The 25854-nt window shown below is 40.6% G+C and overlaps 1 protein-coding gene across 8 annotated transcripts in view; it reads left to right on the forward strand.

Annotated features, from left to right (window-relative positions):
• WWOX (WW domain containing oxidoreductase) overlaps positions 1-25854 on the forward strand; it is a 1123672-nt gene that overhangs the window by 37790 nt on the left and 1060028 nt on the right. For all 8 annotated transcript variants that reach the window (XR_013412200.1, XR_013412201.1, XM_001105944.5 and 5 more), the window contains one exon: positions 24985-25091. Coding sequence is in view for 6 of the 8 variants with exons in the window: in XM_001105944.5 (XP_001105944.4) it covers positions 24985-25091 (107 nt within the window). In the remaining 2 variants the exon portion in view is untranslated. The remainder of the gene's footprint in view (positions 1-24984; positions 25092-25854) is intronic.

Here is a 25854-nt window from a genome sequence, read left to right on the forward strand (position 1 = left end):
TCATGAGGTCAGGGGTTCAAGACCAGCCTAGCCAACATGGTGAAACCCCGTCTCTACTAAAAATACAAAAAATTAGCTGGGCGTAGTGGCAGGCGCCTGTAATCCCAGCTACTCAGGAGGCTGAGGTAGGAGAATTGCTTGAACCCAAGAGGCAGCGGTTGCAGTGAGCTGAGACTACACCACTGCACTCCGGTCCAGGCGACAGAGTGAGACTCCACCTCTAAATACATAAATAAATAAAAGTAGAGAGTAAGTTTTCTGTATTGAAATGTTTTAAGAGGTCTTTGTCTTACCTTAGTTTCCTCCAAAAACAGAACCAGAGAAAAAGACATATTTGTGCATAATTTGGGATGTGATTACAAAGACAGAGGGATGGGAGAATTCAGGAAGGAAGGAGAGGCAATATAAAAATGTGTTTTTTAGTCAGTCATTGCTAGAGGCATCTAGTGCTCAACTCCAGGTGCTTTATGAAGTGCATCTCATAGCTGTCTGCCTGCAGAATAAAGGGCATTTATCCACCGATTTCTGACCCCATTGGACAAGGGGGTCCCGTAAGTTTTGATGTCCCAGGATTTTGGGTTTGCACAGCAAGTGCCAAACAGGTTCCTCTAGGCATCCCATGCTGCAGAGTCAGAGAATCTCTAGGATGGGAATGTGGGGAGATCCATATTGTAGCCCCAGGGGAGGCCATCTGGTTGCATTTGTGTGAAGTTGGTTGAAAACTGCATGGAACTGTGGTTGTAATAGTAGTTTGAGTAAAATGGACCTGTGAGAATTTGAAGTGGTGCGTGAAAGGTGCCCGATACAGTCCACCCCTTGCACCATGCTCAGGTCTCTTAAGAGTAAGCAGAGTCTACCACGGGGTATCCTTACAGTTAAAATCTCTGAGGGGAATATAAATGAGTCCTAGTTTGATGAATTCTGGGGGTTTAGCCTTATCTGCTGTGGTATTAGTTTTCTGGGGCTACTGTAGCAAAGCACTACAAACTGGTTGGCTTAGGACAACAGAAATTTATTGTTTCCAAGTTCTGGAGGCTAGAAGTCTGAAATCAAGGTGTTGGTAGGGCCGTACTCCCTTTAAAATTTGTAGGGAAAGACCCTTCCTTGCCTCTTTCAGCTTCTGGTAGCCCTAGATGTTCATTGGCTTGTGGCAGGGTAATTCCAGTCTCTGCCTCCATCTGCACAAGCCATTCTCGCTGTATCTTTTCACATCATCTTCCCTCTATTCCTGTCTGTCTCTGTGTTCTGATCTCCTCTTCTTCTAAGGGTGACAGTTTTACTGGGTGAGAGCCCACCTTAATGCCCTCAGTTTAACTCGATGACCTCTGCAAAGGCCCTGTTTCCAAGAAAGGTCACATTCTGAGGTACTTGGCTTAGGACTTCAACATATCTTTTTGGGGGGACACAATTCACTCCATAGCAACTGCGCTATGAAAGAGATGCTGCTTTTCGTCATTGATGCTATCCAGATGCATAGCAATCATTCAACAAGTCATTCGAAAGAAACAGGTGTTTCCTGAGGTCCCACTATGTAACTCAGCTCTGCTCTGGGACCTGGTGATGACAGCAATGAACAAAGTGCTCCTGCCCACATGCAGCTTACTTTCTTATGGAGCATGATTTTCAGAAGTAATTGTTCTTCTGCCTCGTTATCATCAGACATTAGGAACCAAGGCGAAGTATTGCCTGCTTTCGATCACAGAGCAAGCTGCCTTGAGCAAGTGGGTTTGAATTGCAAAGGTGTTTAAGTACAGCTTGGTGGCTGCTTAGTGAGGATGTTGCAGAGGCAATTTAAATGCCGAGCAGGGCTTTGAGTTTGTGGTGGTTAAAGTCCATTTCCAGTGCGGAGATGGTATGATTGTACGAATGGACATGTTCTGGGCCTCTGTCTGTTTTGTCAAGTATACAACACTTCTGTTTATCTATAAAAAGATTCCAGACCACTGGATGTCAACCCCCTGACCTCCCACATTTTTTTTTTTTTTTTTTTTTTGCATCCTGTACTCCTTTGAGAATATAGTGGAACCTCTGGCCCCATTCCACATGGGAAAAATAAAAAGAAATGTATTCCTAGGCAGGCATTTGTGTACAATTTTGTGAGGGAGGAAAGGATAGTTCATAGACACTGAATTAAGAAATCCTTACACTTTTCAGGAATTGTAATCATGAGTAGCAGTTAATTACACATACTTCCATTAAATACACATACTTGCTTTATAGAGTGTGTTTTTTCATAAAAATTCATTGCATAGGGTTAGGAATAAAAATATGCATAGAAATATTTGTTACCTTTTCATTGTAATGGTTATTTTTTGATAGAAGTTTATCAGTATGTAATTAATAAAGTATTATTGATTTCAGAATTATATGGTGCTAAACAATGGAAATTTCCTAAATAACTGGCAGGTAATGAAAAAAAAATTCAGTTACTGACAGCCTGTCATAGTTGAATCTAAAAGCTAGGGGCAAAATACATATATTCTATGTAGTTTCCATTTCTAGACTCTGGATTTCTAAATTCTTCCTTATAAAATTTTAAATTTCTTTTTTTTTTTTTTTTAAGATGGTGCTCCCTAATTGATTTCCTTCATTTTATTATCTCCTAACAGATTTGATTTTCACACTGAAGGTAATTGTTAAAATGCCTCCTTTGGTAGTCAATAAATATAATTAGTTTAAGAAAACTAGAAATATTTGCTATTAGAATGAGGTGAACATCTAAGTGTCTTATTCATGGAAGCAACATGGTCAATATGGAATTGAATTGAGGCTTTGCAACACTTTCAACAGCTTTTTAAAAAGCAAAGTAGTTACTGTCTCTGTGGAAACAGAGATTACCCAACTATTATGTAATGAAAAACTAATGTTGGTTTACTTAAAACAAAACTGTGTAGCAGTGTGTTATAGCCACAGGAACTCCTCAGCCAAATATTAAGTTAATGCAGTGAAAACATTTGTAAAAACATTATCAAGCTGCAAAAGAACTAGGAATGCTGGTTACTTCGTAGTAGCTGGGTATTCAAAAACACTTGTCATTCTCACAGTTATGTTTGTGGTATCTTAGTGGTCATTCACCTTGGATGTGATTCCTCAAGTATGCCAGAAAAGCATCGTCTTGTGCAAGTGTTGTATGTAGGAAGAACTTTGTGTGGAATCATGATTGTGGGTGAATAACTAAATAAATAAATCATTTTCCCTGATATACAATATTGTGCTACTTTCAGCAGAAAGATGGAATCAATACTCTTGACTGTAATGGAGGTTTACAATTTTTCTAATTTCTTATTTAGGCTGATCTGAGCAACGATGTTCAAATTTCCACTTATTTAAACAAGATAGAGTTCTTGCTACGTTGAAGGAGTATTTTTAGCTTAGTAATTTACTTAGAAACTGCCTTATTCAATAGTCAATGTTAAATTTGAACTAAAACAGGGAGCATCATATGACATGGAGTCTTACATTAACATTTTGTTGGACTGGAAACAGAATCAACACATTAGTCATCTTAATTCATTTAGGTTGGCTTTCCCCAGAATTCTAGAATCCAAAAACAACACATTTGTCAATTTTACACACAAAAGAAGAGGCAGGATGTAGTTTAAACATCCAGCTTTGCAATGAGAAGCCAATGTAGCTTTAGTACACTGAATGAAATTCTGGGTGAAACAAACTGTGTAATAAGATTTTGATGCATATTGAATACTTAGAATTTTTTTTTGTATTTGTTTTAATGAGATTCTCTTTATATCTGCTTTCACAGAAACTTGTAAATTGTCTAAAATTAAATTTTCTGTGGTTACCATCCACATGGGTTCTGAACTTGCTGTTATTCACATTTTCTTGCAGTGAAAATCTACAGGTCAAGGTCATCTTCATGTCTTTAGTTCTTGTTTTGCTTCAGGTCAGTTTAGAACTGAATGTTAAAAGGATATTGTCTGTTCCAAGGGTCACATTATGGCACGTGGACCAACAGCCCCCCGAGGCCCACTTTTGGAAATCAGGTTTTATTGGAACATAGGGATGCTTATCATTTACATATTCTCCATGGCAGCTTTCACATTATAACAGCAGAATTGAGTAGCTGTGAGGCCCTATAGCCAGCAAAACCTAAGATATTTACTGCATTTATTTACTATATTTATGTTTACTCTCTTGCCCTTTACAGAAAAAGTTTGGCAACCCCTGGTTTATCCTGCTATCATGTTTCCTACATAAGGATTCCTCTAATAAGTTTTCAGAATTATTAAGAAAACAAAGCTCATTCTTCCAAAAGAATTGCTATGCTTTTTTTTTCTTTTTTTTTCGGTGGTGGCGGTTGTTTAATGAGGAAGACATTATAAAGTATTATATTTCCGTTCCTTACCTTGGTTGCCAGGAAGCTCAGAACGTTAAACATTAAAATGTTTAAGTAACCAGCTCACTTCATGTTCCGGATCAGCTTTCTTTTTCTTAACATGGGGACACATTTTCACCTAAAAAAAAATCAACTTTTGGAAGCATAATTTACATATAGTAAAACCCATACATTTAAATCATACCCATGAAGGTCTTGACAAGTGTGTACACACACATAAACCACCACGCCAGTCAACATAATAGAACAGTTACATCTCTAAGAAATGTCCCACCTGCCTCTTGCCTCAGGCAATTTGTCAGTGTTACCACTGATTATTGTGTTATTTGAAAACCCTGGGTTGTATGCAGTTGTCTATTACAAGCTGTTTTAAATAGTTTTTGGTAGTGGTTGGGGCACCAATGATTATAGTTAAATAGCATAGCTAGAGAAGTTAAGATTCATTTATTCTATTCAGTCTTCAGTACACGTTTTTAGGTGTCCATAGGAGAATCTGAGATATAGCTCACATGGAGAGCCTTTTAGCTAATGTAGTAATAATAAGCCTGATAGCCTGATGTATTATTAGGGTGGTGCAAAAGTGTTTTTTGCCATTACTATTTTTTTTTCTTTTTGGAGACAGAGTTTTACTCTGTTGCCCAGACTGGAGTGTAGTGGCACGATCTCAGCTCACTGCAACCTCTGCCTCCCAGGTTCAAGCAATTCTCCTGCCTCAGTCTCCCAATAGCTGGGATTACAGGTGCACACTACCATGCCCAGCTAATTTTTGCATTTTTAGTAGAGGTGGGGTTTTGCTATATCGGCCAGGCCGGTCTCAAACTCCTGACCTCAAGAAATCCACCCACCTTGGCCTACCAAAGTTCTGGGATTACAGGAGTGAGCCACCGTGCAGGGCCTGCCATTACTTTTAATGGCAAAGATAATTCTTTTAATAATTAAAATTTGAAATAATTCTTTTAATAAGAATCTGCTGCTTGCCAAGAGCTCTGCAGTTACCTTATTGGATTTTCCTAACAGCTCTTAAGAGTACATCTTATTTCCCTTTCACAGATGAGAAAACTGAGGACCACAGAAGTGAAGTCTATTAGTTTGCCAGAGCTGCTGTAATAAAGCTCCACGAATTGGGTGGCTTAAACAGCAAAAATTTATTATCTCAGAGTTCTGTAGGCCAGAAGGTTGAAGTCAAGGTGTTGGTAGGGTTGGTTCCTTCTGAGGACTGGGAGGAGATACCTATTGCAGGCCTCTCTCCTTGGCTTGTAGATGGGTGTATTAGTCAAGGTTCTCTAAAGGGGCGGAATAGGATAGATGTATTAAAACATATGAGGGGGAGTTTATTAAGGAGTATTGACTCCCATGGTCACAAGGTGAAGTCCCACAACAGGCCGTCTATTTATTTGGCTCAAACATGCAGGCTGCCCCTAGGCACACACCATTTTAGCACACACCATTTTAAAGTCTTTATTAGGGCAAGGTGGACTTGATTTTCTTCAGTGCAAGGAAGCCAGTTTGAGTCGTCAAACCTCAAAAGTAGAGAAGCCGACAGTGTAGCCTTCAGGCCGTGGTCAAAGGCCTCAAGAGCCCCTGGCAAACGACTGGTGTAAGTCCAAGAGGCCAAAAGCTGAAGAACTTGGAGTCTGATGTTCAAGGGCAGGAAGCATCCAGCATGGGAGAAAGATGAAGGCTGGAAGACTCAGCAAGTCTGCTCTTCCATCTTCTCCTGCCTGCTTTCCTCTTGCCTGGCTGGCAGCCGATGAGGTGGTACCAACCCAGATTGAGGGTGGGTCTACCTCTCTCCATCCACTGACTCAAATGGTAACCTCCTTTGGAAACACCCTCACAGACACACCCAGGAACAGTACCTTGTATCCTTCAATCCAATCAAGTCAACATTCAATATTAACCATCTCAGTGGTCTTCGTCATGTTCACATAGTCTCCTCACTGTGTGCTGTGTCCACGTTTCCCCTTTACATAAGGACACCAGTCCTATTGGATTGGGGCTCCCCCATTGTGACCTCAATTATCCTTAATTATGCCCATAAAGGCCCCATCTCCAAATGCAGTCATGTTGGGGGTTAGGGCTTCAGTGCATGAGTTTGGGATGGCAGGGGAGCCATTCAGCTCGTAACAATCGTAAGACTCCTGATCTGTTTCTCTTCCAAGCAATTCTTTGGTTTCATGTTGATTTTATTTCCTTTTCTATGTCTGTCTCAAAGCACTGAAGAAAATCAAGTCCACCTTGCCCTAATAAAGACTTTGAAATGGTGTGTGCTAAAATGGTGTGTGCTTAGGGGCAGCCTGCATGTTTGAGCCAAATGAAAATTCCAGTTGCAGATGCTTCCTTAAGCTGTCTACTCTAGGAAGGAGAATCTCTATTGGGATCTTTTGGAGAGTACTTGCCCCCCAGGTGCTTAGGCTCCCACTGCTGACAAGACCTCCTGCCTGGCAAGCCATGCGAGTTGGAATCCTCTGTAAGGGTTCCAAAGCCTTCACCAACTCAGAGCTTTTTCTGTCTCTGTTTCTCTTTTTTGAATTTACATTGATCCTCATCACAAATTGTTCACATTACTTACCTATGTTTGGGATCCTACCAAGACCCTCTTTTTGGCCCAGAAGCAGCAGTGCGGTGAGGGGAATGAAACACAAATTTACAGCTGTAAAGGGCTCCAGAAGTTATGCAAAATCAGCCTCAGCTGGAAGCCGCTCTGTGCATCACTCACATTCACACAAGCAGGTGCCTGATCACAGCTGATGGTTAGATTACACGTTTCGGGAGAGGTATAGATTTTAAAATTGGTGTATTTCACCAATTTTCGTCATGGTATCCCCAAACAAAGTGTGATCAAATGAAAAACTCCTTCCCCTCTCTCCCTTCAGAGTGAGTCTGATTTTATTCAAGCTCAGATGGCTTCTCAGATGGCGTAAAAATTGATGGGAGAATTGCTTTTACCAATTGTATGCCCTGTGAGAACCTGGGTGCTGTAATCACTGAATGTGTTATAACCAAAAAGGTCAAAATAACAATGATTCCCTGTGTTTTGTTCCATGCGTCCTGGTAATGTGAAAGAAGTGAGGTGAAGAGCATAATTTACGTCCTCTTTTTAAAGCTAGCATTGCCTGTGCCTTCCATGCGGGACTGTTGTGGATATTTGACCACTGCAAGAAAAGTCACAGAAGCAAAAACTTAGGGCTTGCTTTAAATGTTATCAATTTGAATTGAGATAGTGTCAGCATTATTTTTTTTAAAGACTGAAACAACAATAGCAACAAACACACACAAGCCACTGTTAGATTTTACAAAACTTTAAAAAGTAATTTTATTAAAGATATCTAAGATAGCGATCTGGTTACATAGATTATCAGAGATACTTTTAAAAAAGCAACTGCAGGGTAAGGATTATCCTTTAATTAGGTGTTTTTCTATTAGACTCGATTTGCTTTAAAGTTTTTTTTACATTTTGCCTCTTTTTTTTTTTTTTATGTTTTGAGCACCACTTCCTAATCAATCACAATAAATGTCCGGTTTGGAGTTGGAGGAGTCATTGATTTTAGGCAAGGTCATGGTGAGCCCACAGAGCACAAAGTTAGTGGAACTCTGGCCGTTGATGTAGCTTCGAAGCCTGAATTTAAGTCATATTTTTGAAAAGTTGCATCTTAAAAAGTTATAAGCGATGGAGAATGAAAAGTCAATTTGGACACTTTAAAAGTGAGCCTCAAAAAACTGCTGAATTTTCTCAACATTGTGTTTTGAGCACTTCCACGTGACTTTGGGAGCATAAAGAATTTAATCTTTCCAAGAGGCAAAGTAATATACCACTTTTCACTTTTTTAATGGTGAGAGCCAAGGTCGATCTGAATTTTCTTTTTTTTTTTTTTCTTTTTTTTTTTTTTTTTTTTTTAAAGGGGCTTGAATTAGAAAGGTAGCACATTGTCCACATGGACTGTGCAGGATGGGGCCGTTTTTTCATTTCTGGGAGCTCTCAATGGAATGAAAGTCTTTTTTTTCTTTTCTTTTTTTTAAATTTTTCTTTTTTAAACAACTGCCTCCTAACCACTTCTTAATTGACAAGAGTGGAAACTATGTTGCCAAGAGAACTCACAGCCCTTTTGGTCATTAGGAAAGTCAAAGAATGGGAGTCTCTTTGGATGAGTGTGTGGGTACTGGATCTTGGTGGCTGGTCTGCTTGCTCTAAATCATAAAGAACCCTGTCTCCAACAGATGACAAAGAGTAACGGAGGCCTCAGTAGTGAAAGGAAATCCTGTACCAGCTGTGAAAACAATGAAACATATTCAGTAATAGAATATAGCGTGCTTGCAAATTCAGAGTAGGGTTCCCTTCTCCTCTTGAAGTGGCTATAAATTAACTCATCAAAATAAAAAAGGCCAAACTTCAGGATAAATCTTTCTACTTCTAAACACCCAGAAACACTTTGGTTCTCTTAGTAGATACGAGTGTGAGGACAGAATTATACGAAGTGAGACCATGGTTGTATGTGTGCACGTGTGTGCACATGCCTGTGTCATTGGTTAGTTCACAAAAGAATTGCCCTCTGAAGAACTTAAACTTGGGCCAGACAGCACGTGTAGGGGGTGGAATTATGGAGCAATTGTTACTTTCTTGTATTAACAAGAAAAGGAGTGAAAGAGCTGTGTCTGGTTGAGAGCCTTTAAAAGACAGGGGTCTCTGCCTCTAAAAAGCTCGGTTACATTTCTTTTTTTTTTTTAAAGGAGGCATCTATGTTTTTATTTTGTCCTGTTTTATTTTTCTTCCTAGGGTTCTCAGACAAGTTTATAAAAGTGCCATGTTGGCCGGGCGCAGTGGCTCACGCCTGTAATCTCAGCACTTTGGGAGGCCGAGGTGGGTGGATCATGAGGTCAGGAGATCGAGACCATCCTGGCTAACACGGTGAAACCCCGTCTCTACTAAAAATACACAAAATTAGCCGGGCGTGGTGGCGGGCGCCTGTAGTCCCAGCTACTCGGGAGTCTGAGGCAGGAGAATGGCGTGAACCCGAGAGGCAGAACTTGCAGTGAGCAGAGATCGCGCCACTGCACTCCAGCCTGGGCAACAGAGTGAGACTCTGTCTCAAAAAAAAAAAAAAAAAAAAGTGCCATGTATACTTTGATTACAAAAAATTTCATGTGGTGTCACTTTCTTTTTATTGGTGAAGGGTCTTTATGTTTTATTTTTTTTGAGACAGAACTCTGCTCCATCACTCAGGCTGGAGGGAAGTGGCACGACCGTAGCTCACTGTAACCTCAAATTTCTAAGCTCAAGTGATCCTCCCACCTTGGCCTCCTAAAGTGCTGGGATTATACTATGAGCCACTGTGCCTGGCTGGCCTTTGCATTGGACATTAATACAGTTGGTTCTTTAAAGTTTGACAGTGAAGATTTTTGGAAATTAAAGAAAAAACAATTAAGTATAACTTGTAGCAGTCATGCTGTTAAGATCGTTTTTTACTGTTTGGAAGTATAGAAATGGGGTTAAATTAAGTCTATAATTGTAAACTATTGACCTTGGAAGAATATAGATAAAAACTTTTATTCCTGTGGATTAGTGATCCCATCTCACAGCCCTTACAGATAAATGTTTGGAAAAGCAAAGGACAGTGTTAATTCTGAGCCCCAAGATGAAATATCAAGTAAGAGAGAAGAACATTTGCCAATGCATCACAGTTTGGGGAGGGATTCCATAAAGCAGGTGGGTTTACGTAATCTAGTAGCCGAAGAGACCTCAATTCTGTACCTTGGTGGGATCACACTGAAGGGAGCACTGGTAGGCTTTTGATGAAACAGGTGGCGTTTGGACCACTTCTCCCTCTTTGGTTTAACTTATGTTATACACATGCCAAGCATGTTCACATATGAGAAGCAAGTGTCTCATAATATCCACAGAGAATAGATAGCAAATCCCATGAATCATATTTGACAGACAGTCAAGACTCTGCGGGGTGTGAGGCTGATGGGGGCGTTCCAGGCTGGTTTCTCCTGCCTCAAGGAGCTGCTTCTAGTGTGTGCTCTTAACCCTAAAGGTAGGAAACACTGTGTCTTCCTCTTCTCCCATACAGAGCCCTTCCCATGCCAAATGTGTGGAGTGTTCCCTCATTTTAAGTAATTCTCCAATTTTCTGGACCCCAGTGCGGTGTCCTACAATTCCGTTTTGACACTAACGACCCAGAGTCAGCACAGACCCCATGGTTGAGGGCTCAGCCCTACAGGATCGTCCCCTATTTCAAATGCCAGTAACAAGTTCAAGATTATCATGTGCACTTCTGACCCACTTTACACATTGGGGTTCCCATGATCATCTCCTCAGGTTTGATAATTTGCTATAATGGCTCATAAAACTCAGGGAAATATTTACTTATGTTTACCTGTTTATGATAAAGGATATTACGAAGAATACAGATGAAGCGGTACATAGGGCCAGGCATGGGGAAGGGATTTGGAGCTTCCATACCCTCTCCCAGCATGCCCCTCTCTAGGCACCACACGCTCAGCAATCTGGAAGCTCTCCAAACCCTATCGTTTAGGATTTTTTGTTGTTGTTGTTTTGAGATAGGGTCTCACTCTGTTGCCCAGGCTGGAGTGCAGTGGTGCAATCATGCAATCATGGCTCATTGCAGCCAGGACCTCCCAGGCTAAAGCCATCCTCCTGCCTCAGCCTCCTGAATAGCTGGGACTACAGTCACACACCACCATGCCTGGCTAAGTTTTTTTGTTTTGTTTTGTTTAGTAGAGACGAGGTCTCAATATGTCACCCAGGCTGGTCTTGAACTCCAAAGCTCAAGCGATCCTCCTGCCTCAGCCTCCCAAAGTGCTGGGATTATAGGTGTCAGCCACTGTGCCTGGCCATTTAGGAGTCTTAGGGAGGTTTTGTTAGCCTGGGCATGATTACTTAAATCACTGGCCATTGGTGATTAAGACAATCTCCAGCCCCTCCCCTTCCCCTAAGGTAGGGAATGTGGGGGATCCAACTGTCTAATCATGACTAATAAAAGACACTCCCTTCACCCATATTGCTCAGAAAATTTCAAAGGTTTTTGTTTTTTTAAACCGGGTCTCGCTCTGTCACCCACCCAGGCTGGAGTGTAGTGGTGCAGTCATGGCTCACTGCAGCCTCCAACTTCTGGGCTCAAGTGATCCTCCCACATCAGCCTCCTGAGTAACTGGGACTACAGGTGTACGGTGCTGTGCGCCACTATTTTTTTTTTTTTTTGGAGATCGGATCTCACTATATTGCTAAGGCTGTTCTCAAATGCTTGGGTTTAAGTGATCCTCTTTCCTCAGCCTCCCAAAGTGCTAGGATTACAGTCATGAGACCCTGCGTCTGGCCAATTTCAAGAATTTTAGGAGCTCTGTGCCAGGAACCTGGATGAAGACCCAATATGTGTTTCTTACTGTATCACAATATCACAAATCCACAGTCACACAGTGATTGCGGTAGTTGGGGGGGGGGCCTGATGGTGGGGTACACCTGCTTGAACTCAGGCTATAATGCCCATTGGGGTTCTCCCCCTTTTTTGCCCTCTGATCTTGTGATTTCTTTAACGTTGGGGATCCGTGGTTTTTCTCTTACGTGAAATGACAATGACAGTTTATAGGGTGTCTGTAGAGAACGCCTTAGAATTAATGTGTTTCATAAAGCACGTGGCGTGGTACCCAGCCAAGAGTAACACTCCCAAGTCCTCCTTACCTGGACATTACAGCATCCTTTCTGTAAATCAGGATGCTCAGGAAATACCTTGTTTGGAATACAAATAGGCTCCTCCCTTTTTTTCTCACTGGCCTTGATTGCTCTGTATTAAAATTCATAAAGGCCCATGAATTGTCAATTAGATAGCATTTGGTTTGTTACTTTTAGTTTTTTCCTATAGCAGGCGTGTATGCATGTGCTAAAAATTGAAATAGCGTCGACATTACGAAATGCAGAAGTTTTCCTGCCCCCAACTGATAACTCTCTCCTGCAGTAATCAATGTTGGCACCTGTTTAACCACTTTGTGTCTTATGTGCACGCTGTTCAGTACTTTGACTTTTTTTCTTAATACTATAACGCAGATATGTTTCCTTGCATCTCCAGATCATTTCTCCTCACTCTTTTTAGGTGCAATACAGTATTTTGTCCTATTCATGCAATATAATTTATTTAACCTAATTGATAAAACATTTTGGTTGATTGCAGTCTGTTGTAGATAATGCTGTATTGAATATTCCTCCCACATATTTGCTCATGTCAGCAAGTCTATTTGTAGGATAAATTTCTGGTTGTGGCTGGGTCAAATAGCATGTCCATTTCAAATTTGATAGCCATGTCCCAACTGCCCCCAAATATGTTAAGCCATTTCCTATCCCCCCTCCCTCATTAATCTATGAAGTTGCGTGGTTCCCCTACATCTTTACCGACAGGAATGCCGCTCGATGTAGTTACTTGTATAGAATCTCTGTCTGCATTTGCCTGTCTACGACCATGTTAGTTGTAATCTTTGGGTACTTTTGTCACTCATTCCTAACCAGGACTGTCACTGGTAGGTTAAATGAGAACTTATTCACCTAGCACAGTGACAGCACTAGTAGCCAGCCTGGGGTCAGTCTTGCCTCTCAAGAGATCTCATACAGTGAATTGGGATTTATTGCGCAGCTTTACAAAACATTACGGCCTCAGCCTTGTACTGCCTAAAGCATGCAGATACAGCCTGGTGTATTTTAAAGATGTTCCACGTGAACTGACCCATTTCCCACTTCTTGAATTGGTATCTTTTTTTTGATAAATATATTTGAGATGTATTTATGTTATTAGGGCTATTCAGGAAGCTCTGTAGGGATCTGTTGCTGGCTGTATATAACACATACATTTAAAAAGCAGGGCTGGCTATGACTTATTTTTCTCTAGAGAGACCTGTGTAGTTTTGTAATTTCTTAAGAGTTGGCAGCTGTGGATCGTGTTTAGTAAGCGTGATCTCTAAGTCTTTGGGACTCAGAACTATGTAATTGAAATGGCGTGGGAGGTAAATATGATCATTCAGGTAATTAAAGTAACTACGGAAACAGCGGTATGGATTATCTAGTCATTGCAGATGTGGCATTGAGCATATAGGCATGGTGAATATACGTCTTAGAACTTCATCTGGAAATGCCCGTGGGGGAGTTGGATTTCAGGATCATCGTCAATGTCATGTCACTGTAATTTCATTTACATTAATCAGATTAGTTTGGAAAGTGTGGTCTTCCTACTTTTAGGAGGATATAGGAGAAACTCTCATCCTTAAAGCTGGTAGTTGGTGAATACAAAAACAGTCCCACATTTGAATTGTCCCCAAATCTAACCCAAGCTGAAAGACGTTAGGCCTATCTTCTTGCTCTATACACAATGGCAGATCTCCAGGGAGGAAGAGGATGTGTGCTGGAAGATTCTGCAACTTGTTGATTTGTTCCTAAGGATCATTTGAGTGCTATGTTTGTGGGGCAGGGCTGGAGGGGGCTGGAAATCAGCATCTCTGTGGCCTTTTAATTGTGCCGTGTTACGAGTAACATTTGTCCCCAGTGTTTCACAATTATAAATTAATAATAACAACCCATTAGAAATTACGGATATTGTAAGCCTCAACTCCTTTGGGCACCTTGATAAAAATGATAATTAAAACCATAATTTACAGTAAATGGGGACACTGCCCAAGTACATCCACAATAGGGAGAAAATTAAAAAACTTAAACCAGAACGAACCTTCCTGGCTGCATTTTTCTTAGCTCCTACTTCCGTGGGAGCTTTGTCAGTATTTGAGGGGACAGGGTTCCCACCTTGATGTTTTTTGTGCCTGAGGATTCTGTGGGTGACTCTGTCCCCACCTGTCCAACCTACCGGTGAGTCTCACGGGGTGCGGCTGCCTGCTCCGATGCGCTCCACCACCACGCCCAAGCCGTTTCTCCCTTTGCGTTTCCTGTCTGGGTAAATAACTCGCTGAGCTCACCAGTGGCCCACGGGGCATCCTGGACACCTAGACTTAGGCGGTCACTGACTTTGTAGATTTTTTTTGCTTCCTACATGATTTTCTAACTTATACCTTGAACCGCTCAGGATAAGAGGGCACCTCGTCCATTCCTGGCTGGTCACAAGGCCACAGTATCTTGAGCGAGTCCACTGTGACCCCTGGAGGTACCCTAAATGGATAAAATAATAATATGAATAATAATTCATAGCGTTTACTCCCTGCCTAAATCCATAGGCTACTGCTGCCTGCCGAGGAGTCCCACAGTTTTCGCTTGCTGCATGGAGCTTCATCTCTGTTGCATTCATGTAATTTATTCACACGGAGTTGCTCCCCAATCCTTGATTTATTTTATTTTTTATTTTTATTTTTTTGCCAAGCACCCTGCCTTTTTGCTTGCCTGTTTCATCTTTATCTCTCATTCCAGAGGAGTTATTGGCCCAGAGGTTCTGCTGCCACTCAGTGACATTTGTGAAATGCAAAGGAGCTTGCACCATGGGTCCAAGCTCCTGCAGATCCCTGAGCTACTGCCCTTGTGCTTCTCTGTCCATGCAAAGCCAAGTGCTACTGTGGCATTTTCCAAGGCATTGCTAGCATCCTAGTATTCTCACGCTTGACAGAGTAGGGTTTGACATGGTTTAAATAAAATCTCAACCACATCAGTGGGAGATGTTCTTTGAGATTCATTGATTCAGTTGTGAACATTTGGACTGAGGATGTTTTGTGGTAAGGCTTGAGTCATGTCTCCAACAAGGATGTTTCCTGGATAGTGTGCACTGAGCATCAGGTGCCTGCAGTGGCCTGGTGGGTAATGCCAGCAGCGCGGGTGATGACCATGGCCAACATGACCAACTAGAAAGCTCAAACCCCACCTCTAGCTAACAGTGGCTTCCCAGCTAACCTGTCACCACGTGGGATTGGGGACCTAGTGTGCTCCCGCTGTAAACTTTTTCAGAGAAGCTGCACATCTAGCTTTGGACCTGTGATCTCCCCAGTGTTTTAATGCTGGCAACTAATTCAAATTAGGAAGGAAGGAAGGAAGGAAGGAAGGAGGGAGGGAGGGAGGGAGGGAGGGAGGAGAAAGGGTGGAAAGAAAGGAGGGAAGGAGCAAGGGAGGGAGGAAGGAAGGAAGGGAAGGGAAGAAAGTGTGGGCCACACAAAACAGGTCTGTGGGCTTGACTTGTCCTCGGATCATCAGTTTGTGACCTCTGTTCTAAAGAGTGAAAACTATGTACGATAGTATAAGTAGGTATTTAAATTACTTTTCACCTTTTCCATTTTGTAGAACTTGAATGTTTTTGTTGAAAGCTTAAAACCCAAGACAGTGAGCTATTAAGCCTCCATGGCCACGTCATTTTTCTGATTGGATCTGATGTAACAAGTGTTAGAAAAACTGATGCTGCTCATTGCTTTAAAACATCTTTCTTTATTTTCTTGGTATTATTAGGTTTAAATATTCTTCAGAACACACTCTTGCCATCTCCATGCAGTTAAGCTAGTTTAATTTAAACATTGTCATAAAGTTAATTTTTTATAAGATGAATCAGGTTATTAAATTTAGTAAACCATTGCCTTCATTATTTTGCACAAACTTTGGCACTGTGCAGAACAGGCTTAGCACTACTACATTTAGCTAATTAAACTGGCCATCAGCTGCGATATTACAAGAGTGAGGGCTGTTATTCTCCTGGATTTTATCCAGGACTTTAACAGTAGGTAGCATTATTAAACTTTTTTTATATAAAACTCCACACTCTAGAGATACGGTTTACTATAAAAGTGTTATTGTCCTTCCTGTTAAACTATCATCTTTTGAAATAGCCATGCTTTGTTTCTGTTCCAAAGGCAATTGTAAAGAGTGAGAAAATGGAGTTGTCTATTGCAGCTTTTAAAAGTAGACTAGCAACGGGTAATGCATTGCTTAGATAAAGGAAGATGTAAGAACCAGAGTGTAATTTCACAAGACACAGAGACAGATGGCTTACCCATAACTACAGTCAGAGTTCTCTAAAGGAGAGAGGGCGGAAGCTTGAGCCTGTAGCCTGTTGCCGCTGTCTTGTCAGATGTGCCCTTTCTGGTAATAAAAAGTCCTTTGCCGTGGATTATTTTGTCAAGTCAGATAGCATGACTTAACAGGTATTTTTGGGAAAATAAAATTTGATAGAAAAACGGCATGCTTTTCCCCACAGATTTCTTGGTAGCATCATTCAAAACTATGGCGAGCGGTATCTTTGCAGGATTTTAATATTTATGCATTATTATAAAGGAAGGAAGAGGGCCATCCGTGTTGCAGTTTGAAACAGCCTGGATTGTTTTAAAATAGTCCAGAACTGCAGCCTATTAGCGGTCTGCAAGAACCATTTGTTCCTTCAGCAGATATTTATTGAATCCTACTGGGTGCTAGTCTGCCAAAATACGAAGATGGGAGGGTGCAAGGCTCAAGGAACTTACCGCTAACCTGAGAAACTGGATAAATAAAGCTCTGGACTGAGCGTGGTGGCTCATGCCTGTAATCCCAGCACTTTGGAAGGCCAAGGTGGGTGGATCACTTGAGGTCAGGAGTTTGAGACCAGTCTGGCCAACATGGTGAAACCCCATCTCTACTAAAAATACAAAAATTAGCTGGGTGTGGTGGCACGCGCCTGTAATCCCAGCTGCTGGGGTGGCCGAGACATGAGAATTGCTTGAATCCTGGAGGTGGAGGTTGCAGTGAGCGGAGGTTGCAGATTGCGTCACTGCCCTCCAGCCCGGGTGACAGAGCGAGATTCTGTCTCAGTCAGTCAGTCAATCAATCAAGCTCTGGAACCTGCCTGGCCTTGGGTTATATCAATGCTTTCTCAATCTGTTAAAAACATAGCTGGTAACGAATAAGAATTGTGTTTACTCTCATTTCCACTCTCTTACATCATTTTTTTTTAATACCCTGTGATGAAATTGTGAATACAGATATTCCTGATCATTGCTTTGACCTGGAAATTTCAAAGGGACCCAGAGTCCACCATTCCCTCCGAGATCTTCTGGGTGCGTGAAGTCCCGGGCTCACAAGTGCAGTTGTGTTTGGTCACTCTGTGTTGCTTGCATATGGCTGTCACCATCTCATTAGCCTGATTGATGGGACAGATCTGTCAGCAAGACTTTGTTCGGTGCCCGCCCCCAGCCAGCCGGGCTACAAAACCTGGCATTTTACTTCTCTCATTTTCCCCAAATGATCTAGGTGTCTTTTGCTCACTGGTGATGAGGGGTGACATTGGCATCACAGGTAAAAATCGGTTAATTTGAGATGATTGTCCTCTTTCTTGAAAGGTTGGAGATGACAGCTTCAAACACTTTTTACTACACACATACCCAAGGGGAGGCAAACGGATTTAGGTGTTAAATACTTCAGGTTTGAAATCCTTTGTGCACTATTTCAGCATCTGATTTAAGTATCAGAGGTCATCTTTAGGTGATATGTATGTATTTTGGAATACGGGATTTGGCAAAATCTCAAAAAATAATTTCAGGTTGTCTCAGCAATGAGGTTACATTGTGCTCCAGAGCCCGTATACAAACAGACGGAATGGTGGAGCCCGTGGCTGATTTCTTTGAATTCTGGTTGGTGTTAAAGTCACTCACCCTCAGGTTACCACTGGTAGCACATCTAGGAGCAAGTTTTAATTTTTTAGTCATAGTGACTGTGCTGGATTTGGTAGGTCATACAAATTGTGGAAGAGGCATAGGACACCAAGGGTTTTGCAAAAAGCAGGCAACTAACATTTGTTTTCCACCTACTATGATTATGTTAGGCTCTCAGTATATGTTTACCACTTATTCCCCATTTCACAGAAACGATAACTGAGTTTCACATGGGTTCAAGGCGTGACCTTAGATCCCACAGCTGGTACGTGGTTAGAACTGGCAGCGACACAAGTGTGTCCAACTTGAGTCTTCCTCTGTGCTATGCTGACTTCCCTCGAGAAGTAGTCTATATAAATCGACTGTTCTCTGTGAAGATTAGGCCTGTGGGGGTGATTGAATGAATGGACTTTACTAGGCTCTTCCACATGGTGATGTCAGGAAGATAACGGTATGCTGATTTTCCATGCATGTTAACATTATCTTGTAAACAATAATTTATGGCCATTTGACATGGATTTGGCTGAACTACATTGCTGCTTTCTCTAGTAGAGTTGACTACTTCATTGTTGTACTGTACTCTATATGGTCTTCCACCATAGATTACAAAATATGGTATTTTTTAGTTTAGAGCAGTGACTTGGTGTTCAAACTCTGGATTAGACTGCCTCTTCTTTTTCCTCCCTCCCATCTCTTCCCCTCCTCAACTTTCCCCTTTTTTGAGATGACTTTAAAATATAGATTCATTTTTTTTAAACATACAGAACTTTTCAGTTTTCCATTTCTTCTTGTGGCAACTTTTTTTGTAGTGTTTTTCTAGGAATTTGTCTTTTTTTCCTGTATTGTAAATTCATTGGTATAAAGTTGTTAACCATATCTTAAGATCTTCTTACGGTTCGTAGGATCTGTAGTCCTTTTCTTTATTTTTCATTTTTAAAAACAACTTTATTGAGGTATGATTGACATACAAAAAGCTGTATGTATTTGATGTATAGAACTTGATAAGTTTGGAGATAAGTATATACCTGTGAAGCCATTATCATAATTTATAAGTACATGATACAATATGGGCACAGTGCTGTATGGTAGATCTCTAGGGCTTTTCCATCTGGCATACCTGAAACTTCATACCCTTTGGCTAATACCTCGTTGTTTGTCTCTCTCCCCAGCCCTTCGCAACCACCATTCTATATTTTGCCTCTGTGAGTTTGAGTGTCTTAGATTCCTCATATAAATTGTATCATATAGTATTTGTCCTTCTGTGTCTGGCTTATTTCACTTAGCATAATGTCCTTCAGGTTCATCCATGTTGTTGCAAATAGCAGAATTTCCTTCATTCCTAAGGCTGAATAATATTCCATTGTGTGTGTGTGTGTGTGCGCGCGTGTGTGTGTGTGTGTGTCTTCCACATTTCCTTTATCCATTCATTCATCAGTAGAAATCTAGGCTGCTTCCATGTCTTGGCTAGTATGAATAATGCTACAGTGAACATGAGAGGGCAGACATATCGTTGTGATCCTGATTTGAGTTCCTTTGGATGTGTATCCAGAAGTGGGATTGCTGGATCCTAATGCAGCAATTTTTAATTCTATGTTTAATTTTTTGAGGAAACTCCGTACTGTTTTTCATAGTGGCTGCACCAATTTACATTCCACTAAGGAATGTAAGTTTCTCACGCACAAGGGGTCTCTTTGTTTCCACACCCTCAACCACACTTATCTTTCATTTCATGATGAGAACCATCTTAACAGGTGTGAGATGACATCTCACTGTGATTTCAATTTGCATTTTCCTGGAGATTAGTGCATTTTCCACTTTTCATACACTTGGCCATTTGTATGTTTTCTTTGGAGAAATGTCTGTTCGGTTCCTTTACTTGTTTTTAAGATCTGTTTTTTTTTTTTTTTTTTTTTTTTGGCTGTTGGGTTTTAGGAGTTCCTTATATATTTTGGATATGAACACTATCAGTTATGAGGTTTGCAAGTATTTTGTTTTTACTATTTTGTAGCTTGCCCTTTCAGTGTCTTGATGGTTTTCTTTAATGTGCAGAAGCTTTTTAGTTTTATGTAATCTCACTAGTCTGGTTTTGCTTTTGTTGCTTATGCTTTAATGTGACCTGATGATGTCCTTTTATTCGTCCCCGATATTGGTCATTCGTGCCCTCTCTTTCTGTGTCTGTCTCTCTCTCTATCAGTCTTGCTAGCCCTTTATCAATTTTATTAGTCTTTTCAATTAACAGACTTTTAACTTCTTTTTTTCTCTGTATTTTATGTTTGTTTTAGATTTGTAAGTTTCTCCTTTCTCCTTTCTCCTTCTATTTCCATCGTTCTGCTTTCTTTAAGCTTAATGTGCTGGGTTATTTTCCTAAGGTAATGGATGCTTAGATCATCTTCTTTTGTTTCTTTTTTTTTTTCTTGAAACAGGATCTCACTCTGTCACCCAGACTGGAGTGAAGTGACATGATCATCCTCCTGAGTAGCTGGGACCACAGGTGTGCACCACCGCGCCCAGCTAATTTTTTGTAGAGATGTAATTTTGCCGTGTTGCCCAGGCTGGTCTTGAACTCCTGGGCTCAAGTGATCTACCCACCTCAGCTACCCAAATTGCTGGGATTACCGCTGTGAGCCACTGTGCCTGGCCTTCTTTTTAATATATGTAGTTAAGGCTGTAGATTTTCTTTTAACCATGGCTTTAGCTATACTCTATAAGTTTGTATATATGTTTGTAATTATTGAGTTTAAAATATTTCTAACTTTCATTGTAATTTTTTGAGCCATAATGTCTTATTTATTTATACATATATTTCCAGAAAGGAGAATTTTCTGGGATCTTGTTATTGATTTATAATTTAACTCCATTGCGATCAAAGATCATGCTCTCTAATTTTAATCTTTTGAAATTTGTTGAGACTTGCTTTTGGCCCTGCAAATCATCAGTTTTTGTAAGTATTCTTGAAGTACTTCAGTATATTTTGCTGTTGTTTTCAGCGTTTATCATATTCAATTATTTTCAGTTTATCAATTAAGTTGTTCAAAGCTTCTATATACTTTGTGTTTGGCTGCTTATTTTATCTGCTACTAAGAGGGGTATGTTAAAATCTTCCATTATAATTGTGAATTTCTCCATTTATTCTCCTGATTCTGTCAATTGTTGACATATATGGGAGGCTCTATTATTAAGTACATATAAATTTAGAATTGTCATGTATTCTTGGTGGGATGAAATTTACCATTGTTGGCCGGGCGCGGTGATTCAAGCCTGTAATCCCAGTACTTTGGGAGGCCGAGGCGGGTGGATCACGAAGTCAGGAGATCGAGACCATCCTGGCTAACATGGTGAAACCCCGTCTCTACTAAAAATACAAAAAACTAGCCGGGCGTGGTGGCGGGCGCCTGTAGTCCCAGCTACTCGGAGGCTGAGGCAGGAGAATGGCGTAAACCCGGGAGGCGGAGCTTGCAGTGAGCCGAGATCGCGCCACTGCACTCCAGCCTGGGCGACACAGCGAGACTCCGTCTCAAAAAAAAAAAAAAAAAAAAAAAAAAAGAAATTTACCATTGTGAAATGGTCAGTGCTTTCTCTTGTAATGCTTCTTGCTTTAGAGTCTCCTTTTTCTGAAATTAGTATAGCTGCATCAGATTTCTTTTGGCCCACATTATACCATATATATTTTCCATTCTTTTACTTCAATTTTTTTATCCTTGTGTTTAAAGGTACAAAACATAATGCACATTATTTTATAAGGAGAATATATATATATATATATGTTTTCTTCAGTCTGACAACTTTTTTCTTTTAATTGCTGTCTTTAGGCCATTTATATTTAATGTAATGACAAAGATATTTGGGTTTGGGCTTAAATATACCACCTTATTATTGGCTTCCTGTTAAGTTATTCTATATTCTTCTTTCTCTTTTTTCTTTTCCTTTCCTCCCTCTCTCTCTTTCTTTCTCTTTTTCTTTTTCTTTCCTTTCTTTCTTTCATTTAAATTGAGACAGGGCCTTGCTCTGTCACCCAGGCTAGAGTTCAGTGGCATGGTCATAGTTCACTGTGACCTTGAACTCTTGGACTCAAGCAATCCCCCCATGTCAGCCTTCTGAGTAGTTGGAACTACAGGTGCCTGCCACCACACCTGGCTATTTCTTTTTTAATTTTAATTTTTGTATAGACAGAGTTTTGCTATGTTGCCCAAGCTGGTCTCAAGTGATTCTCATGCCTTGGCCTCCCAAAGTGCTAGAATTACAGGCCACTGTACCTAGTCATCTTCTCTCCTTTCTTGCCTTTTTGTCATTCGACTTTTCTTCTCCATTAGCTTGTTAAATTTGTAGAGATTTACAGCTTGCATCTTTGACTTATTAAAATGTAATATAAATCAGTATTATATCACTTCCTGGAGAAGACAAGAACCTTAGGAAGCTTTACTTCCATTACTCACCTCCTAGGTTAAGCATTATTATTATTATTATTGATACAGTAATTTTTGCTATGTATTTTAAAACTCAGAGTTTACTACTCTTACCATTTGGATCTTAACATATCGTTACCCTTTATGTTGCTCTTTGTTACTTTCTGAGTCTCTGGGTTTATAGCTGGGGTCATTTTCCTCCTTCCTGAAGAGCATCCTTTAGTGTCTCCTGCAGTGTGGGTCTATACGCGACACTCGGTGTAGTGCAGGTGATAAACAAAAAGCAGCTTTCGTTTGCTGAAAATTTTTGTTCTCCTCCTTTCTTTTTCTTTTTCTTTTTTCTTTTTTTTTTTTTGAGACGGAGTCTTGCTCAGTCGCCCAGGCTGGAGTGCGGTGGTGCAATGTCCGCTCACTGCAAGCTCCGCCTCCTGGGTTCACGCCATTCTCCTGCCTCAGCCTCCCGAGTAGCTGGGACTACAGGCGCCCCCCGCCACTACGCCCGGCTAGTTTTTTTTTGTATTTTTAGTAGAGACGGGGTTTCACCGTGTTAGCCAGGATGGTCTCGATCTCCTGACCTCATGATCCGCTTGTCTTGGCCTCCCAAAGTGCTGGGATTACAGGCGTGAGCCACCGCGGCCGGCCTCCTCCTTTATTTTTCAAGAATATTTGTACTAGGTATAGAATTCTAAGATGAAAGTTTTCTTTCTTTCAGCTGTGACTTCCATCATTTTCCTTAGAGGTATAACTATCAGTCTTGTAGCTACTGGTCTCTAACTACTTCTAAAACTATCTGCAGTTTTTAGCAGTTTACTCTGATGTGCGTTAGTTTGACATGTATGTGTATATGTGTGTGTCTACACACACATATACACATATGGGTATACACCCACATATATATTTCTGTTTGCGGCTCACATAGACATAAATATATATATGTACACATATATTTCTGCTTGTGGCTTGCACATATATATACACATACATGTAGACCCACACATTTATACATATACCTGTCAACACATACACATATATATTTCTGCTTGTGGCTCTGGATAATTCTTGAATTTGTGGCTATATATCCGTCATTGAATTTGTAACATTGTCAGCCATTCTGTCTTCAAATATTGCTTATCTTAATCTATTTCACTTCTTTTGGAACTCAAATTACATGTATGTGTAAGAGCATAGGAGAATGTGTTTCATATGTCTCTTCAGTGCTTTGCTTCAGTGCTTTACTGCATTAGTTATGTTTTTCTTTTTATGCTTCACTTTGGATTTTTTTTAACTTATTTTATAGTTTCCTTAATCTTGTCATCAGCTATGTCTCGTATTCTGTTAACCTATATGTTGAATTCTTAATTACTCTTATTGTGTTTAAGTTTCAGAATATCTGTTTGATTTTTTTTATTGTTTCTAATTCCCTGGCAGAATTCTCCATCTTGCCTTTTTGTTCCTTGAACCTATCAGTCAGAGTTATTTTAATCACTGTTTCTGAATAACTTGATTAGACAGATCTCCTGTGCATTTATTTCCATTTTTTTCCCCTCTGGCTTTGGTGAAGTTTTGTCTTTTTGTATGCTTAGCTATTTTGTTTGAATGTCTGAGAGTTTATATGAGTATTTGAAATAATTATAGTGGTAATTTGAGACGCTAGATAATGGTATCTTCCTCCAGAGAATATTTTCTCTTGCTGCTGGAAATTGGATAGATAGGGACTGATCACTTTAATCAAACCAGGAATTGAAATGGCCTGAAGCTGAGTTTCCAGTCTTGTGAAGTCTGGACTGTCTCTTGTTATTACAGCGAGGGTATAACTCTTTAGGGTCCCAACCAAAGGTTTGGTGTGTGTACCGTGGCCCTTTCCTGATGGGTCCTGAGCTCAAATTTGGGTCTTTTTCCCTGTTATAAAATTGCCAAAAGCTCAGCCCATCTTCTCAGGCTTCCAACCACTATGTGTGGAAATGAAATATGCCTTGAAGGGAAAAAACTGCCAAATGCTGGCCTTGCAATTTTTGCAGATCTTGGCCCCCCAGATTCTCAGTCAGAGTGCCCTCCTGATGCCTTCAAACAGATGTGTGTGTGTGCACCTGTGTTGTTTTGTCCAGCTTTTCTAATTGTTTTAAATAGGAAACGGGGCTAAGAAACCTAGGTGACGGTGGTGGAAGCAGAGGTGCTGGGGACACTTACCATAGAGTAGAGCATCAAGTCCTTATCGTGAGCACAGGATCTGGTCATTATTGATGGTTAAATGGCTGGACATGCCGTGAACTCTTCTATGGCTCGGTCTTCATCTTTGAAATCACTGCATCCCTAGGACAAGTTTTCTCACCATCACGGTGTTGACAGTCCGGGCCAGATAATTCTGTGTTGTCGGGGGCTGCCCTGTTCATGGTAAGATGTTTTGTAGCATGCCTGGCCTTTGCCCACTAGATGCCAGTAGGACTCTACCCCACAACTGTGGTGACTGAAAATGTCTGCAGACATTTGTACCTGTCCCCTGGGGGTCAAAATCACCCCTGGTTGAGAACCTGGGGTAATGTAAGTAGTGCTCCGATAAAGGCCATTCAACATGACTCACTATGTTGATGTTATGTTTTCTAACATTGACTTTCCTTTAAACCATAGGGTTTGAAACTGCCAAGTCTTTTGCCCTCCATGGTGCACACGTGATCTTGGCCTGCAGGAACATGGCAAGGGCGAGTGAAGCAGTGTCACGCATTTTAGAAGAATGGGTAAGCGCTTTACTGTTGTTTTTTTTTTTAATTGTCAAATACACATGCCAGGCTCACCACATGGAGATTTTAGTGCAGTGTGTAAAGTTTATTGGTCTTGGAATCATGTCTTTGTTTTTAAAGTCATCTTCACTTTGTTTGTTTTATGAGTGAAAGCATGAGCAAGTCCATTATTATTCACACATTTGTTTATAGTTCATTGTCAGTGTCATCTGCTTTATTAGTCAGGAGTTTGAGAATGTTTATTCGTTTAATTCATTTATTAAGAAAAATAAAACATGGTGAACGCCCATAATTGCAACTAGGAGACTGTTATGCTTATGATTTTTAAGATTAGAAAGAAGTAGGCTTTAACTCTATCTCTGATTTCTTACTTTTCTCTGTCTGTATAGAAGTTGATGTTGATATGTGTCTACATAAATATTTATTGAGGGCTTGCATTAGTCTTGGGACCAAGGATATAGTATCAAATGAAACAGAATCCCTGCCCTCGTAGGCTTACCATCTAGGTAAGAAAAATAGACCATAATCAAGTTTAATATTTACCATAATATTAATAAATAAAGGACAGTAAAGCAGAGGAAGGCGAGGGGAGTGACAGCATGAGTATGCTGGAGTCATCAGCAGGGAGCCTTCCAAAGTTGTCACATTTGATCCGAGACCTGAATGAAGTAGAGGTAAGCCATGCAAATGTCAAGAGAAGTACTCTCATAGCAGTGAGAATAGCATATGCAAAGGCTCAGAGGTAGGCACAGGCCTGGAG

Source organism: Macaca mulatta, chromosome 20, assembly GCF_049350105.2.
Source record: "Macaca mulatta isolate MMU2019108-1 chromosome 20, T2T-MMU8v2.0, whole genome shotgun sequence".
In the NCBI taxonomy this organism is placed as follows: Eukaryota; Metazoa; Chordata; class Mammalia; order Primates; family Cercopithecidae; genus Macaca; species Macaca mulatta.